Raw genomic sequence first — 14,113 nt, forward strand, 5'->3', positions numbered from 1 at the left:
TTCAAAATGTATCATGAATAATTTTTCAACATTGACCCTTGCAAAATTTTGTTTCAAATTTTCCCCTCCTTCCCCCCCGCCTCTTCCCCTAGAAGGCATATGTCCAATATATGTTAAACATGTTTAAATGTTAAATCCAATATATGTATACATATTTATACAATTATCTTGCTGCACAAGAAAAATCAGATCAAAAAGGGGAAAAAAGTGAGAAAGAAAACAAAATGCAAGCAAACAACAATGAAAAGAGTGAGAATGCTATGTTGTGATTGGCAGATATATTTGATTCTAATATTCTTCACATGTTCTATGTTTCAGCAGACTGGACTACAAATTACTGATTAATCTTATTTTGCTATCTATAAAGAAAGCTTTTTGCTTATGATTGCTGTTAACCCTTTGGTTTTATTTTATTTTTATTCGATTTCATTTCTTTGAGTTGTGATAACCTGTGTGAATTCTTTGGTATTTTCAGAGTTAACTACAACTGCATAAGTTCTATGACTTTTGGTCATTTATTTTCAGACTTGACATTCATTCAATAAGTCATTTCCTATCTCTGGGCTTTGGAATCATTTATAAAATAAGGGGCTTCTCCCAGATGATCCCTAAGATCTTCTAGCTCTAACATTCTAAACTTCAAAAACATTGGAAGTCTCAATGCTGTCAGGCTGATGTTATTACATTTTCTAAGAGACATAGAGCTTTGCCCTGCAGGGTTAGACAGAAATCTATAAGATAGACCATTTCAGTTCCAGCCTGTTAAGAGCTGATGCTGCAAACACAAAAAATATAAAATGCCTCATCGGGAAGCTAATGCCCCAGCAGAGCAAGAGGCTGCTCTATCTTCTTAAGAAATGGTTAATGACAAGTAGAGATGTGAATATAAACTGTTTTGTGGTGGTGTTTTTTGTTTCTTTAATGATAAAAAGAACTGCTGCTGATGTTAGAATCATATAGGGAACATTTAAATCAACAGGACTTCCTTTGCTTTTTATGAAAGAGCTAAGTTGGGTTTTTTGCTGACATCAACAAGGGCAAATAATCCAATCCCAAAAAATGCCTTAGCAACATCTGAGCTCCAGTTTAGGGATGGATTTTAATGGATTTAGGGCACCCACAGGCACAAATGGAAAATACATTTGTTCCATAAAGAATAAAAAGAGGCACTTTTGATTTGGTGTTGGCTAACTCAGAAAAAATGAGCTTAAGATGGAAAATCACTGAAACTGAAAAGATGCAGACAACATCAACTGATCTCCCTAATAATATGCATCCTGCAATGTCATCATAACACATTTTATACACTCTGCATGTAATGTGATTCCTGGCTTCAGGATTACTTTTAATCATATAAATGTTATCTAATAAAAAGCCATACTTTTTTGCTAAAATATTCAAAGGAAGATTGAGTTTTCTCTATGAGATGACTCCCAGATCTCTGTTTTCAGTCCCACCTTGTTTCTCTCCCTAGCTCAAGGCCCTTGTCACTATATACTGAACATTTCAAAATGAATAAACATCACATATGCATGTCCAAAACACAACTAATTATCTGTTCCCAAAAACCTAACTAGTTAGTCTAAATTTCCTTGTCAAGGGAATCATTATCCTTCCAGTCTCCCATCATCATCATGGATTCTGCAGTCTCCCTCCTCTCATCATATCTAATCAATTGCCAGATTATATCATTTCTGCCTCCATAATATCTTTTGGATTTGACCTCTTCTGTCTCCTCAGAAAGTCTCCCCATGCAGGTCATCATCGTTTCTCACCTGAACTATTACAGTTCATCAAGTTGCCAAAGTTATATGCATGAAATACACGTTTGGCTCTCTCAATCCCTACTCAACAAACTCCAGAGACCTCTCATTGGGACAAAATAGAAACTTTTCTGTTTGATATCTGGAGTCCTTCACTGTCTAGAGCCAAAATCTGTCTTTCCAAAATTATTATATGTGACTCTCCTTTCCATGTTTTGACTTACATTTTGCTGTTTCTCATACATGACACTTAAATCCTATCATTTGAAAGAATGGTGAATGAGAAGAGAAAACTCTTGTCTTAAAGCTGTCACATAGAGGGATTAGGCTTGAACTAGAATGGTCTGAATGACTAGAGAGACCTGAAGTTTCCTCTTCCTTGGAGGAGGTTCAGAAGAAGCTGAACCATATTACAGTAGGAGTCCATGGCTAGGACTGGAAGCCCCAACAGTCTCTCTCAATAGTCAAATTCTATGATTCTCTGATCTCCTATTGTTATGTCTTTGAATTAGCTGAGTGTAATGCCTGGAATTCATTCCCTGCTCATGTATACCTCTTAGAATTCCTAATTTTCTTTATGATTCAGTGCAAATATCACCTTATCCTGAAACTTCAGGATATTTACCAGATATCCACAGGGCCATCCCTTCAAAAAATACCTTGTATTTATTTTATACAGACATACATAACATACATATATACAGAAATATGTATATATATCTAGAGAGATTGTGTACATATATATATATGCATATACATACACATATAAATACATATATATGTATATACATACATATATATGTACATTGGTTCCCTCAATAGAATATAAATTCCTTATGGACTAGAATTCTGTGTGTGTGAGTATATGTGTATGTATAGCTACATATACACACATACATATATACATACACAAACTTTTTAAAAATTCTCCCAATCTCTAGTACTGTTCAAGGTAATAAGAGGTGCATAATAAGCTGAATGGACTTCAAGTCCCAGTTAAAACCCCACCTTCTACAAGCAGCCTTTCCCAATGCCTGTTATAAGGCTAATGAACTCTATATATGTACCTGTCATTAATTCTGTCTATACCTTCTTATATAGCTGATTGTATAATATCTCCCCATCAGACTGGGAGTTCTTTGGGAGCAGGCACTATCTTTTGCCTTTCTTTGTGTCCCAAACATTTACTTACCACAATTCCTGGCACACAGTGATTACTTAATAAGTGACAGTTGAGTGACTGACTAATAAATGTTTGTTGAGTGAATGATTCTAGGATTATTTTAAAATTTAGACTAGGATGATTCCACAAATCATATAGTCAAGGAGGCTGCATGAATGACTAATTAACTAAGCTGGTATCACAGACCTTAAAAGTAAGAAAGGGATTTTGAAATCTCAATTTCATGGTCTTTAATTCATAAGCAGATTAAATCATGGAGGCCAGAGAGCAATGAGCTTGGAAACAAGCTAGTGGCTTTTACCTCAAATGCCATTGTCAAATTATCATTTAAGGTAAAATGCCAGATTTTATTTCTCTCTCTTTTGCTTTGTATTTTGGATTAAATTCCATTAACTTTTTAATTTCTGATTTAATGCTAATTCTGAAATATTTGGTAGGTAAGCCATGTCCATAGTCCCTTGGATCCTGGAGTCAATAACTCTCACAAATCATAGACTGTTTTCTTAACCAAAAAAGAACTAAGGTGGCAAATGAATGGAGAAACACATTTGCTTATATTTGAAACAGAAACACAGCTGAAATGAAGCAATAATGTGACTCTATTTAAGACTATAATCTCTGGAGACAAGGTGGCTCTCTCTTGGACACTGTTGGATCCTGGGATTGTGGGCTAGTAGGATGGAATATCATTTAGGCCAATCCACTTATTTTACACATATAAACTTGTCCAAAGACACACAAAGGCATTAAATCCTGAGCACTCTCCTCTACACTATCTCCAAGAGAAAGTTCTTTTCAGTATAACAACCTACTGCCTCCAGGCCTTTCTTTGAGACTCCAGGGATAAGAAAGAACACAAAAATGATTATAAAATTTCACCATAACATAACAGCAAAAAATATAACAGCAAAGAAATGACTTGTTATAGTTTTGCTCATTCACACCCACTCTCATTCTTTCTTGTGATCTAAAATCAAAAGGTAGCAATAAAAATGAATTTCATGTTTTTTCACTTAAAAGGTAATAACAATTTTTAACATTCTTTTTAAAATTTTTGAATAACAAATTATCTCCTTTTCCTCTCTCCTCCTTGAGAAAACAAACAATAAAAAATATGTATTTAAAAAAAGCAAGAGGAGAACCTGGTGATGCTGCATGTTCCAAGTATCCCAGCTGGGGCTGCCTTGTTATCCTGTAGATTAGCTCCCCAGGCTCATTGTCCTGGTCAGTGGCTGATAGCTGCAGAGTTGTGATTTTCTTTACTGAGTTTTCATCCAGGACCAGTCCTTTGTTAGCTATGATGGTGGGTGGGAATCTGTCTTCTGAGAACATTGGGAACAAAGTCACAAGAATTAAAAGCCTGTTTTGACCTTTTCTCTGCCTATGTATTAAATATTTATGCCAAAATTATTACTATATTTAGACTGCCATTTCCACAGCATACTAAATGTGTAATACATTGGATAGATTGCTATACCTGGAGTCAAGAAGATCTGAGTTCAAATACAGCCACAGGCACTTATTAGCTGTGTGACCCTGGGCAAGTCACGTAACTCTATCTGTTTCCTCATCTGTAAAATGAACTGGAGAAGGAAATAGCAAACCACTCCAGTATCTTTGCCAGGAAAACCCCAAATGGGGTCATGAAGAGTTAGAAGTGACTAAACAATAACAAATGACCAGCACTTTTCTGATATATATATATATATATATATATATATATATATTCACATCTATGGATTTGTATTTGTGTACCTATTTATAGGTGTATAGTTCTACACATGTGTATATGCATCCCTATGAATAAACATGTATGTATATAACATGTACATATATACCTCTGTATGTATATGTGTGTCTAATTGGATAATGATTTCCTTGGAAAGGAAACATTCTCCTCCAATGCAGACCAGCAATTCCTTTACAATTTAGTCTTAGAAAGAGACTAAGTGACTTATCCAACGTGACAAGGGCAGGGTATGACAGATCTTCTTGATTTTGCAATACTTCTGTCTATCCAAGATGTCACACTACCTTTCATTCCTGATAATAATCATGCTAACAGTTTATGCTAAGATTTGCAAAGTACTTTAATCACAACTGTAGAAGATAGGCGACTGAGGCAGATAGGCAGTTTACAAAGTATTATTCTAGCTCTGCCATCAGGAAGGCTTGAATTTAAATATAGCTTTAAATACCTCACTAACTGTGTGATTTCTCTCTGTCTCACTTTCTGTAAAATGGGGAGAACAATATCATCTATCTCCTAGATTCGTTGTGAAAATAAACTGAGATAATACTTGTAAAGTGCCTTGCAAACTTTAAAACACAATATAAAAGCTAACTATTATCAAGGTAGTATGAATATTGTTATCCCCATTATAGAGATTAGAAAATTTGTTCAGCAAAGGAAACTAATTTTTCTAGGATTAAGTAGTTAAGTGTAATAAGATAATAAATTTATTCTCTCACAAGCAAAGTCTAATAAGTAATAGTTAAGTGTAAATATTAATGTAATAAGAGGAGACAATCATGCTTCTGATGTTTTGGAGACAGGTGGTGAGAAGTGATTGTGTCTTCCAGGCTCTAAATGCAGTGGCCATTCACAAATGGTTAATATAGATGAACATGGAAGTTTTAAGCTATTCCTTTAATTACCTGGGCTGGCTGCCACTCCTTATGTAATTTAGTAGCCTTCCATTCCTGGGGGTTCACCATATGGTGCTAGACTTAATGTGAACACCTGATCAGTTTTAGCCCAGCTGTAGCTTAGTTCTCCCAAGCCCTAGCGATCTATCAGCCTCGGTCTCCCCAGAAATCCACAAAAGCTACATACAAACAGGCCCCTCCAAACCTAGCTGCAGGAAAGAGTATGTCTGCAATTCCCTCAGAGGAAAAGAAATGATTCAGGTTTCATAGTATATATTTCCCACCATAAATCAAGGGGCTGCCAAAAGTACTCAGTAAGTACTAGATAACTTCGTTAAACAATCTGTCTTTCAGAAACCCAATACCTTCTTTTTACCTAGGACACTGATGGAGAAGGACTGGTCAGTCAGCTTGTTGCCATCAGCATCAACTACATCAAATTTAAAAGCAAAACTGCCACCGGATTCTCCCTTCTCATGTCTGTATTCGACCCATCCTGCAAAGAAGAGGAAAGGCATTGGAGAGTAAATAAAGATTTGCCATTAGTGTTCCTCTTACTTCAAAAATCTGACAAGAGAATCATTCTTAAGTTTCCCCCTCAATTTTACAAAGCACCTTAGACTAAGCGTGCCTCACTCCTGAGAGGGGAGCTTTTAATGGAGAGGAATAAAATTCTCAATGTCCACTACTTATTTTTTATTCTCTCACAAGCAAAGTCATTCCCATAACAAAGTCAAATGTTCCCAGATGTCAAAAAACCTGAAACTTGTTAACGTGTTATCTCCCCAGATAAAATTTAGGCTCATTGAGAAAAAGCTGGGTCTTTCTTTTGATAAAAATGGCTTTGTAGAAACTTTGCAGCCTTATTTTTACCTCTATGACCAAATTTCTGTCAGGAAGTGACCATATTCAAACTGAGTGATAAAGCACTGCCCATGCTTAGCCCTTCCTTGTTTCCATCCTTTTGACCTAGAGCTCGGTCCAATCCGGTGTAACCAACATGGATGAAGCCATTCCTGAGTGCAGAATGCTGGTGCAAAATCCCATTGCACAGGGAACAATCCCTGAAGAAAGATCCTGTCCCATTCCCTCTCCCTCCCCCAGGGATACAGCCACTTCTACACTCAGCCTGTCATTAGCACGAAGTCTTACCATCCTGACCCTACCTTCCCTCCTCAACTGAACTTTTAAAAAATGTTGGAGAGCACTGCTTAGTAACAGGGTAGCATTTAACATTTATACTTTCACATTGCATCAGCATTTCCTAACAGAACCAGGTAATTTCCCCTAGGCAGCTCTGATTTATGTCCTTCCATTTTGCTTAGTTCATTAACTTGTACTCTTTGGGGAGCAGGAAAGATACAAATTGCCCACCTAAGGAAGACATCATTTTCACCTTAATGTGTCCCCTCATCTCACGTATCTCTATCTCTCTTGCTCTCTCTCTCGCTTTCTCTCTCTAATACACACACACACACACACACACACACACACACACACACAAACTTTTTAACCTCTTTCCTCTCCATAATAAACCGGAATTCTATCAGTGATGTTGCTAAAGCATTAAGTAAATTCCAGATAGAAAGAAGACAATTTTGTTTTTTTAAGGAAAAGCAAACAACCTTAAGGAGAATTCTCCCACATAAGTAAGATTTTCTTTTAAAAGAAGGAGGGAAAACAACTACGGAAGAAAATAAAGACATAAGCTTGAACACAAAATAGAAATGACAATATCAGGGACATACTGCTCATTATCATGAGGTAAGGAGGATTCCCAGGCTTCTATAATTGTAAATGAGATACAAAGAAATCTAGCCTTTTGACCCAGAGGACTGCAGGGGAAAAGGGGAAGAGAAGGTAAGAGATGAGATAGATGGAACTGAACTGGCTCACCTTGGCTGATGTCATCTTGGGTGAAACTCTTGACAGGTCCCTTGACAGAGATTTGCTCCAGATTGTCATTCCTTGCCAGCTGCAAGCGCCCCACACTGGGATCCTTCTTCATGACGTACATAACTTTCAGGTCATCCAAAATGGTACCTGCCACTTTTAAGTGTTGATCTGTGATCCGGCCTATGGAACCTGAGGAAGAAAAAAATGACTAAGATGCTTCCAATCACTTGAGCTTAGAGCTCACAGGTCATTTAGCTAATTCCCTCATTTTTCAAATAAATTAACTGCCTAATCCAAGGTTACAAAACTAGCTGGTCACAGAATATAAAACAAGAATCCAGGCATATTTGTAGCTAGCCAGTTATCTTCACATTATGCTGCCTTTCTAAACTAGAGGTCCATCAATTCAGTTGCTTGCCAAATTAATTCTGGGGACCAGGAAAAACATTATTATTTACAAATCATCAAACCATACGTGCCAAGGAAGGTCACTGTTGATCATGAGTGCCCATGAACCAAAATTTAATTTCTCCAGGCATTAAACAGGTCAATACCTTCCTAATTGGATAATTATCCCCTAGGAAGATTTTCCTTCCTTTGATAATAATAAAAATGTAGATGATAATAATACTAGCTGACATTTACATGATGTTATCAGTCTTGCAAGTTACTCAAAATACATTACCTCATTGAAAATCACAGCAACCTTGTGAGGTGTGAATAAAGATTTATATCTCCATTTCAGAGTTAAGGAAACTGGGTCCCAGAGAGGCTTATTTCTTCTGAAATAGTGTTTGTTGAAAAGAATTCTCTTCATAAATTAAAATTCACAAATTTTGAACATTTTGTCCTAATGCCAGTAGGTTAAAAGAGTCTATCAGACCCCTTCCCCCACCTTCCACTCCCCAAGAAGACATTTTACACCCAAGTGAGGAAAGGGTAAGGAATTAGGGCCATCCAATTCCAATGATCTTGTGATGAAGAGAGCCATCCACACTCAGAGAGAGGACTATAGTAACAACATAGTATTTTCACTTCTTTTGTTGTTGTTTGTTTGAATTTTATTTTCTTCCTCAAATTTTCCTTTTTGATCTGATTTTTCTTGTGCAGCAAGATAATCGTATAAATATGTATGCTTATATTGAATTTACATATGTATTTACCATGTGTAACATATATTGGATTATATGCCATCTAGGGGCGAGGGTAGAAGGAAGGGGTAGAAATTGGAACACAAGATTTTGCAAGGGTCAGTGGTGAAAAATTATCCTTGTATATGTTTTGAAAATAAAAAAAGCTTTCATAAAAAAAGAAATCTGCTTTGATTTGCCCATTGTAATAAAAGCTATTGACAGATTAAAAAAATAAAGGAATTAGGGCCATCACTACAATTTCTCTATCTTGTAACTGCTTGGTCCCCCTTCCCTTGGTACCTGCTGACAGCTGCAGGCCTCGGTTTACAGCCAGTTGGGGAGGTTTGCTTTTGGGGATCTCCATGGAGAACTCCACCCTCCCTGTTTCAGTGTACAGGCCGTCTGTGAGGGAGAAACGGAACTCATCCAGAGTCACACCAGGACCACCAGGGGTATAGACAATCAAGCCATCCAGAATATCCTGGTAGGTGAAGGAGGATCCCTGAGATAAGATCCGGCCACTCTCAAGGGGCTCTGAGGAGAACTGTCTTCGATGTAGATAACCTGAGGCAGAAAAGAAGTTATTTTTTTTAAGAATCTGTAGGTCACCAAAGTTAAGTGACTCCTGGAAACTCTTACCAAAAGCAGCATTTAATGATACAAACCTTTCTGGGACTATGCATCAATTCAATGATAAGGTAGCTTTTCCAAATAATATTCTTCTCACCATGGCCTCATCACTAAGATCCATTATCTCTGCAGCCCAGGTTAAAATCTCTTAAGATACAAATAGATATGACCATTCAGCAGCCCAAGAACTGCCCTATGAGTTTTACTGCTAAATCTTGGTTTCTTCCTATTCTAAATGGGGGTGATACCATTTAATTCTGCCCTTAGAAGATACCTGTGAAAAGTGCTCTGAGTTCCTTTGTAAATCAGATGGATATTTAGTTTTATTATACTTAAAATGTTTTTTTATTCTCATTGCACCTATTTTTAATATATTCTTTATTTTCCTCCAATTAAATATTTTTAAATATTTTTAAAGTTTTGAGTTCTGAATTCTCTTTTTCCCTCCCTCCTTGAGATGGTAAACAATCAGATAGAAATTGGCATGTATTTCAATAAACAATTTACTCAAGTAAGTTATAAGTACAACTAATTTGGTAGTGTAGGAACCAGCACCACTGACAGTTACAATATTGGCTCTATCTATAAGATTAAAAGCTTTTAATTTTTCTTATTTTCCTGCTTTTGGGGATCAATAAATTAAGAATTATTTATTAAATACCTGTATTGATCTGAGCATTGAATCAGACCAATCTGTACCTGAGGATTCAGAACCTACAAAAAGATGATCTCTGCCCTCAAGGAGCTTACATTGAATTTTTCTTGGTAGCTCCCATAAAAGCATGAAAATTTCTCATTAAGGAAATCAAATCTACAGATTTGTTTCTGTTTTCTTCCTTAATAAGGTATTTTCTTTTGCCAGATTTTTAATTTTGATAATGTAAGACACTCTTGATATAAAAAAATAAAAATAAAAACAAAAACAAAAAACTATCCTTCTAGCATCTACTCTGGAGCTTAGTCTTAGTTGCCTAGGGAAAGCTGAGAAAGCTGTAGCCTTTGCCCCAATTAAATAGCCAAAATGTTTCTGAGAAGCAGACTTGACTACAGGTACTGAAGGCAACTCTCCATTCATTACCCACCCAATTTATCAGAAAATATGAGGTGTCTGTAGATTTGATTTCTTTAATGCGAAAATTTTCATGCCCTTATGGGAGCTGCCAAGAAGAATTCAAGTCATACTTTTAGAACTAACATTAATAGCATCAAGGAACTTCTATTAAGAAGAAATAAGCTGAAAAAAGTACATGTCTTACCATGTTCTGGTTTCTTTGTTAGTACAAAAATCAGTTCATTATCAGGAGTGTCTAGGTCCTGCAGACTCAAAGAAGTATTTTTGATCACCACTCCTGAGCGCTCTTGCACTCTGATGGGCTGGATGGTCATCTTGGGAGACTCATCATTTCTCTTCTAATTAAAGTAGGAAACAACATGCCACATATGTATCAATTCAAAACTAGAGGAAAAAACACACTACTCAAAGTATCATGCTAGCCATTCACAGCCTTGGAATTTTATTTATAACTAATTACAATGATCAAACACAGCTTGAGAGTAACATATACATAAAATATACTTTAGTTTAAAAAAAAAGAAAAAGTAATGTTGGATAAACAGGATCAGAAGATTTTGAGTTGAAAGGGACTTTACATGGCATTTAGTTCAAAAGCTTAAGTGGATTACCCAAAGTCACAAAAGGATTGAGAAGATGGGAGTATTCAAACCCATATCCATTGACTCAAAAGCTCTCTCAATTGGATTATACTGAATTCCAATATTCCACCAAAGTTTTTCTTCAGATGTCACTTATAAGAAGCAGGTTTTAATTTCACAATTAAATACTAAAACTATTAAATGCTTATTGTTATGGATTTGTGTATTGGAAGAGATGAGGAAAGATCTTTAATTCTTTCTCATATATTTTTGTGTATGGTACAGAGAGTGGGTCTATGCAAAAAAGCAAAGTGATGTGATTGAAAGAGTTCTGCTTATGGAATCAAAGCTCCTCGGTTTGAATTCTTTCCACCACACAAGAACTGTCAGGTAAAACAAGAAAACATATCTTTTCCAACGTAACCTTATCTAAAACCATTAGCAACCATTATCTGTAATAGGGCTAAGCTAGAACCCTTCCCAATAAAATCAGAGGTGAAACAAGGATGCTCATTATCACCAATATTATTCAATACTATATTGGAAATCCTATCAATAGCAACAAGAGAAGAAAAGAAATAGAAGGAAATGGGGTCATAAAACTATCTCTTTTTGAAGATATGATGAATTATTTGGAACATCTGAAAGACTCAACTAAAAAGTTAGTGAAATAATAATTTAGACAACCTCTTAATGTCTTTACCTCAATGGTGACGTTGATGCTGTAAATTTCTGAACGGCCAGATCCATCACTCACATAGAAACTAAAGATATCATTTGTTGGTTCAATGCTCTCATGAACACTCTGAAAGTAGTATATGTGATTTTCTAGAATATCCTGAAAAGGGAAGGATGCTTCCAAGTCACTGCTGCCTCCTGGGCCAAAACGACTGCCTACATGACAGGAGAGAGATGTTAAACCTTGCTTAGCAATTCCTACTTATTAAACTAAGCTGGAAAGAAAGCATAGTGATCAAAAAGGGCCAAATAAGCATTTAAAGAGAGACAATAAGTCATAGTGGAAAGAACTAAGAACTATGTAACTAGATGGCATAGTGGATAGAAAGAGGGGTAAGGGAACAAGCATCTATTAAATGCCAAGTATTGTGCCAGGTATTGTGGCAAGGAAGGAGAAGGGAAGAAAAAAAGGATTTACATGATAACTATTAGATATTTAAAAGGAATAGCAAGTCACACACAATAGGCTTGTAATTTCATGTGAATCATCTTTTTTTAATCATACAATGTTATGGAAATGTTTGTTTTATTCCATACATCAAAAAATAAATAATTTTTAAAAAGAAAAATCAACACAAAAGACTTATTTTCTTTGCACCTTTCTTTTTATTTGATGACTATTATTATTTATTATATATTTATGTGATATAGTTTATTCTTAATATAAATTATTGATTCTCACATATGATAAATACATTCATATTTGTAAAGAGTATACAAATATTATCTTATAGGATGTTGGATCTGGAATCAGAAAGATCCAAATTCAAATCCTGCCTCATACACTTGCTGTATAACTGTGAGCAAGACACTTCACCTCTATTTGCCTCAGTTTCCTCACTTTAAAATGAGGGTAATAATAACATTGACCTTCTGGGGTTGTTATGAGGATCAAATTAGATAAGGTTTGCAAACCTTGAAGTACCATATAAGTACTATTCTCATCAACATCATCATTATTATTATTAAAAATCAGAATTTCTAATTAGTTCTCCTAACCTAATCAGGTGGCTCAAAGCATGTCCTTTAGCTCTCTCTGTCAGTGTCCTTAATTATAGGATGCATATGTTGTTGATATACACATTCACAGATACTGTCAAATAGGATAATATTTACAAAAGCTCTCGAGCCTTACAAAGATAAGAGATTCTGTTCTTAGTATGACTGATGTGCTTTAGAAGAGCTCAGCATTTAAGTGGATAAACGGCATAATCTTTTATTAGGAAGACCTCAACCAACCTCAGTTATTCACTAATTGTGTGACTGAGCAAAGAATTTCCCTTCTTCCTGCCTTAGTTTCCTGTTCTGTAAAATGGGAATAATAATAGCATTTGCCTCCCAGGATTGTTGTAAAACAAAAGGAGAGATTATTTGTAATGCACTTTACAAATCTTAAAGCTCGATATAAATAACAGATATGTTTTGCATATAATTCTTACTGTCTCAGCTACTGTGGATAATGGCAAATCAAAATATGACAGTTTTCCATGGGCCATGACATGATATAAATAATCACTCATAAGCAGAAGGATAATTGAATGAATAAAACAACATTTATTAAATGCTTACTCTATGCAAAGCACTCTTTTAAATGCTGGATATATAAATGGGAAAGCAAGACATTCCCTGTTCTTCAGGAGTTCACATTCTAATGGAGGAATGGATTATACCAGATGCTAGCTTGGTACCGAGACAGCTGGGTGAGTCAGTGGTTAAAGCACTGAACTTAGAGTCAGGAATATCTGCATTCACTTACTAGTGACATCACTTAACCAGTTTGCCTTAATCCACTGGAGAGTCAAATGGAAGACCACTCCAGTATCTTTGCCAAGAAAGCCATAATCTATGGAGTCACAACGAGTCAAACATAACTTAATAAGAACAATAGTTACAACCCGCTATAGTTGGTATATTCAAGAACTCTGTCCCTTCCCTTGCCTTAGAAATAGTCCACTGCACAACTTGCAGTCATCCATAAGGAACAAGGAGACATTTCCTCAAGCCTTGAAACCCCTTCTCCCCCATTCACCTCCATCAATCTCAGGAGACTACCTAGCTATATGTCCCCAGAAGTACCTCAGGGTGGGTGCAACTGAGGTTCTGGGAAGTCTGACTTCTACAAATGGCCTGAGAATGCATGGTTGAGCCCCTTAGTTTACAAAGACCAGTCTCCCATTGCATCAGGGCCAGCTCCAGTTGCCCTGATCTATATCGGGCCATTGGGTGGTCTCTGGAGGGGAAAGTAAGGCAGGTGGCCTTGCCCAGCCCTCCATCGCTTAAATCCAATTCACTTGCATGCCATGGAATCCCATTCCTGATGTTATGGCCCTCCTTGAGAATGAGAGACAAGACAATAAACATGGCTGAGAAACAGAGAAGGAAAAGAAAAGAGAAACATTCTGTTTTACTTGGTTTGTATCCCAAATTCAAATTTTCCAGTTGATCGATTTCAAATTGTCCTTTACAGT

The 14,113-nt window shown here is 36.2% G+C and overlaps 1 protein-coding gene across 1 annotated transcript in view; it reads right to left on the bottom strand.

Moving 5' to 3' along the window:
- The window catches only part of FRAS1 (Fraser extracellular matrix complex subunit 1), a 483,962-nt gene that overhangs the window by 81,601 nt on the left and 388,248 nt on the right, over nucleotides 1–14,113 (bottom strand). The window contains exons 41-46 of the mRNA XM_012552056.2: nucleotides 11,611–11,801; nucleotides 10,511–10,664; nucleotides 8,925–9,188; nucleotides 7,492–7,680; nucleotides 5,972–6,091; nucleotides 4,089–4,268 (exon numbers count right to left, since the gene is read on the bottom strand). Coding sequence (XP_012407510.1) covers nucleotides 4,089–4,268; nucleotides 5,972–6,091; nucleotides 7,492–7,680; nucleotides 8,925–9,188; nucleotides 10,511–10,664; nucleotides 11,611–11,801 — 1,098 coding nt within the window. The remainder of the gene's footprint in view (nucleotides 1–4,088; nucleotides 4,269–5,971; nucleotides 6,092–7,491; nucleotides 7,681–8,924; nucleotides 9,189–10,510; nucleotides 10,665–11,610; nucleotides 11,802–14,113) is intronic.

Source organism: Sarcophilus harrisii, chromosome 6 (genome assembly GCF_902635505.1).
Source record: "Sarcophilus harrisii chromosome 6, mSarHar1.11, whole genome shotgun sequence".
NCBI classification, from domain to species: Eukaryota; Metazoa; Chordata; class Mammalia; order Dasyuromorphia; family Dasyuridae; genus Sarcophilus; species Sarcophilus harrisii.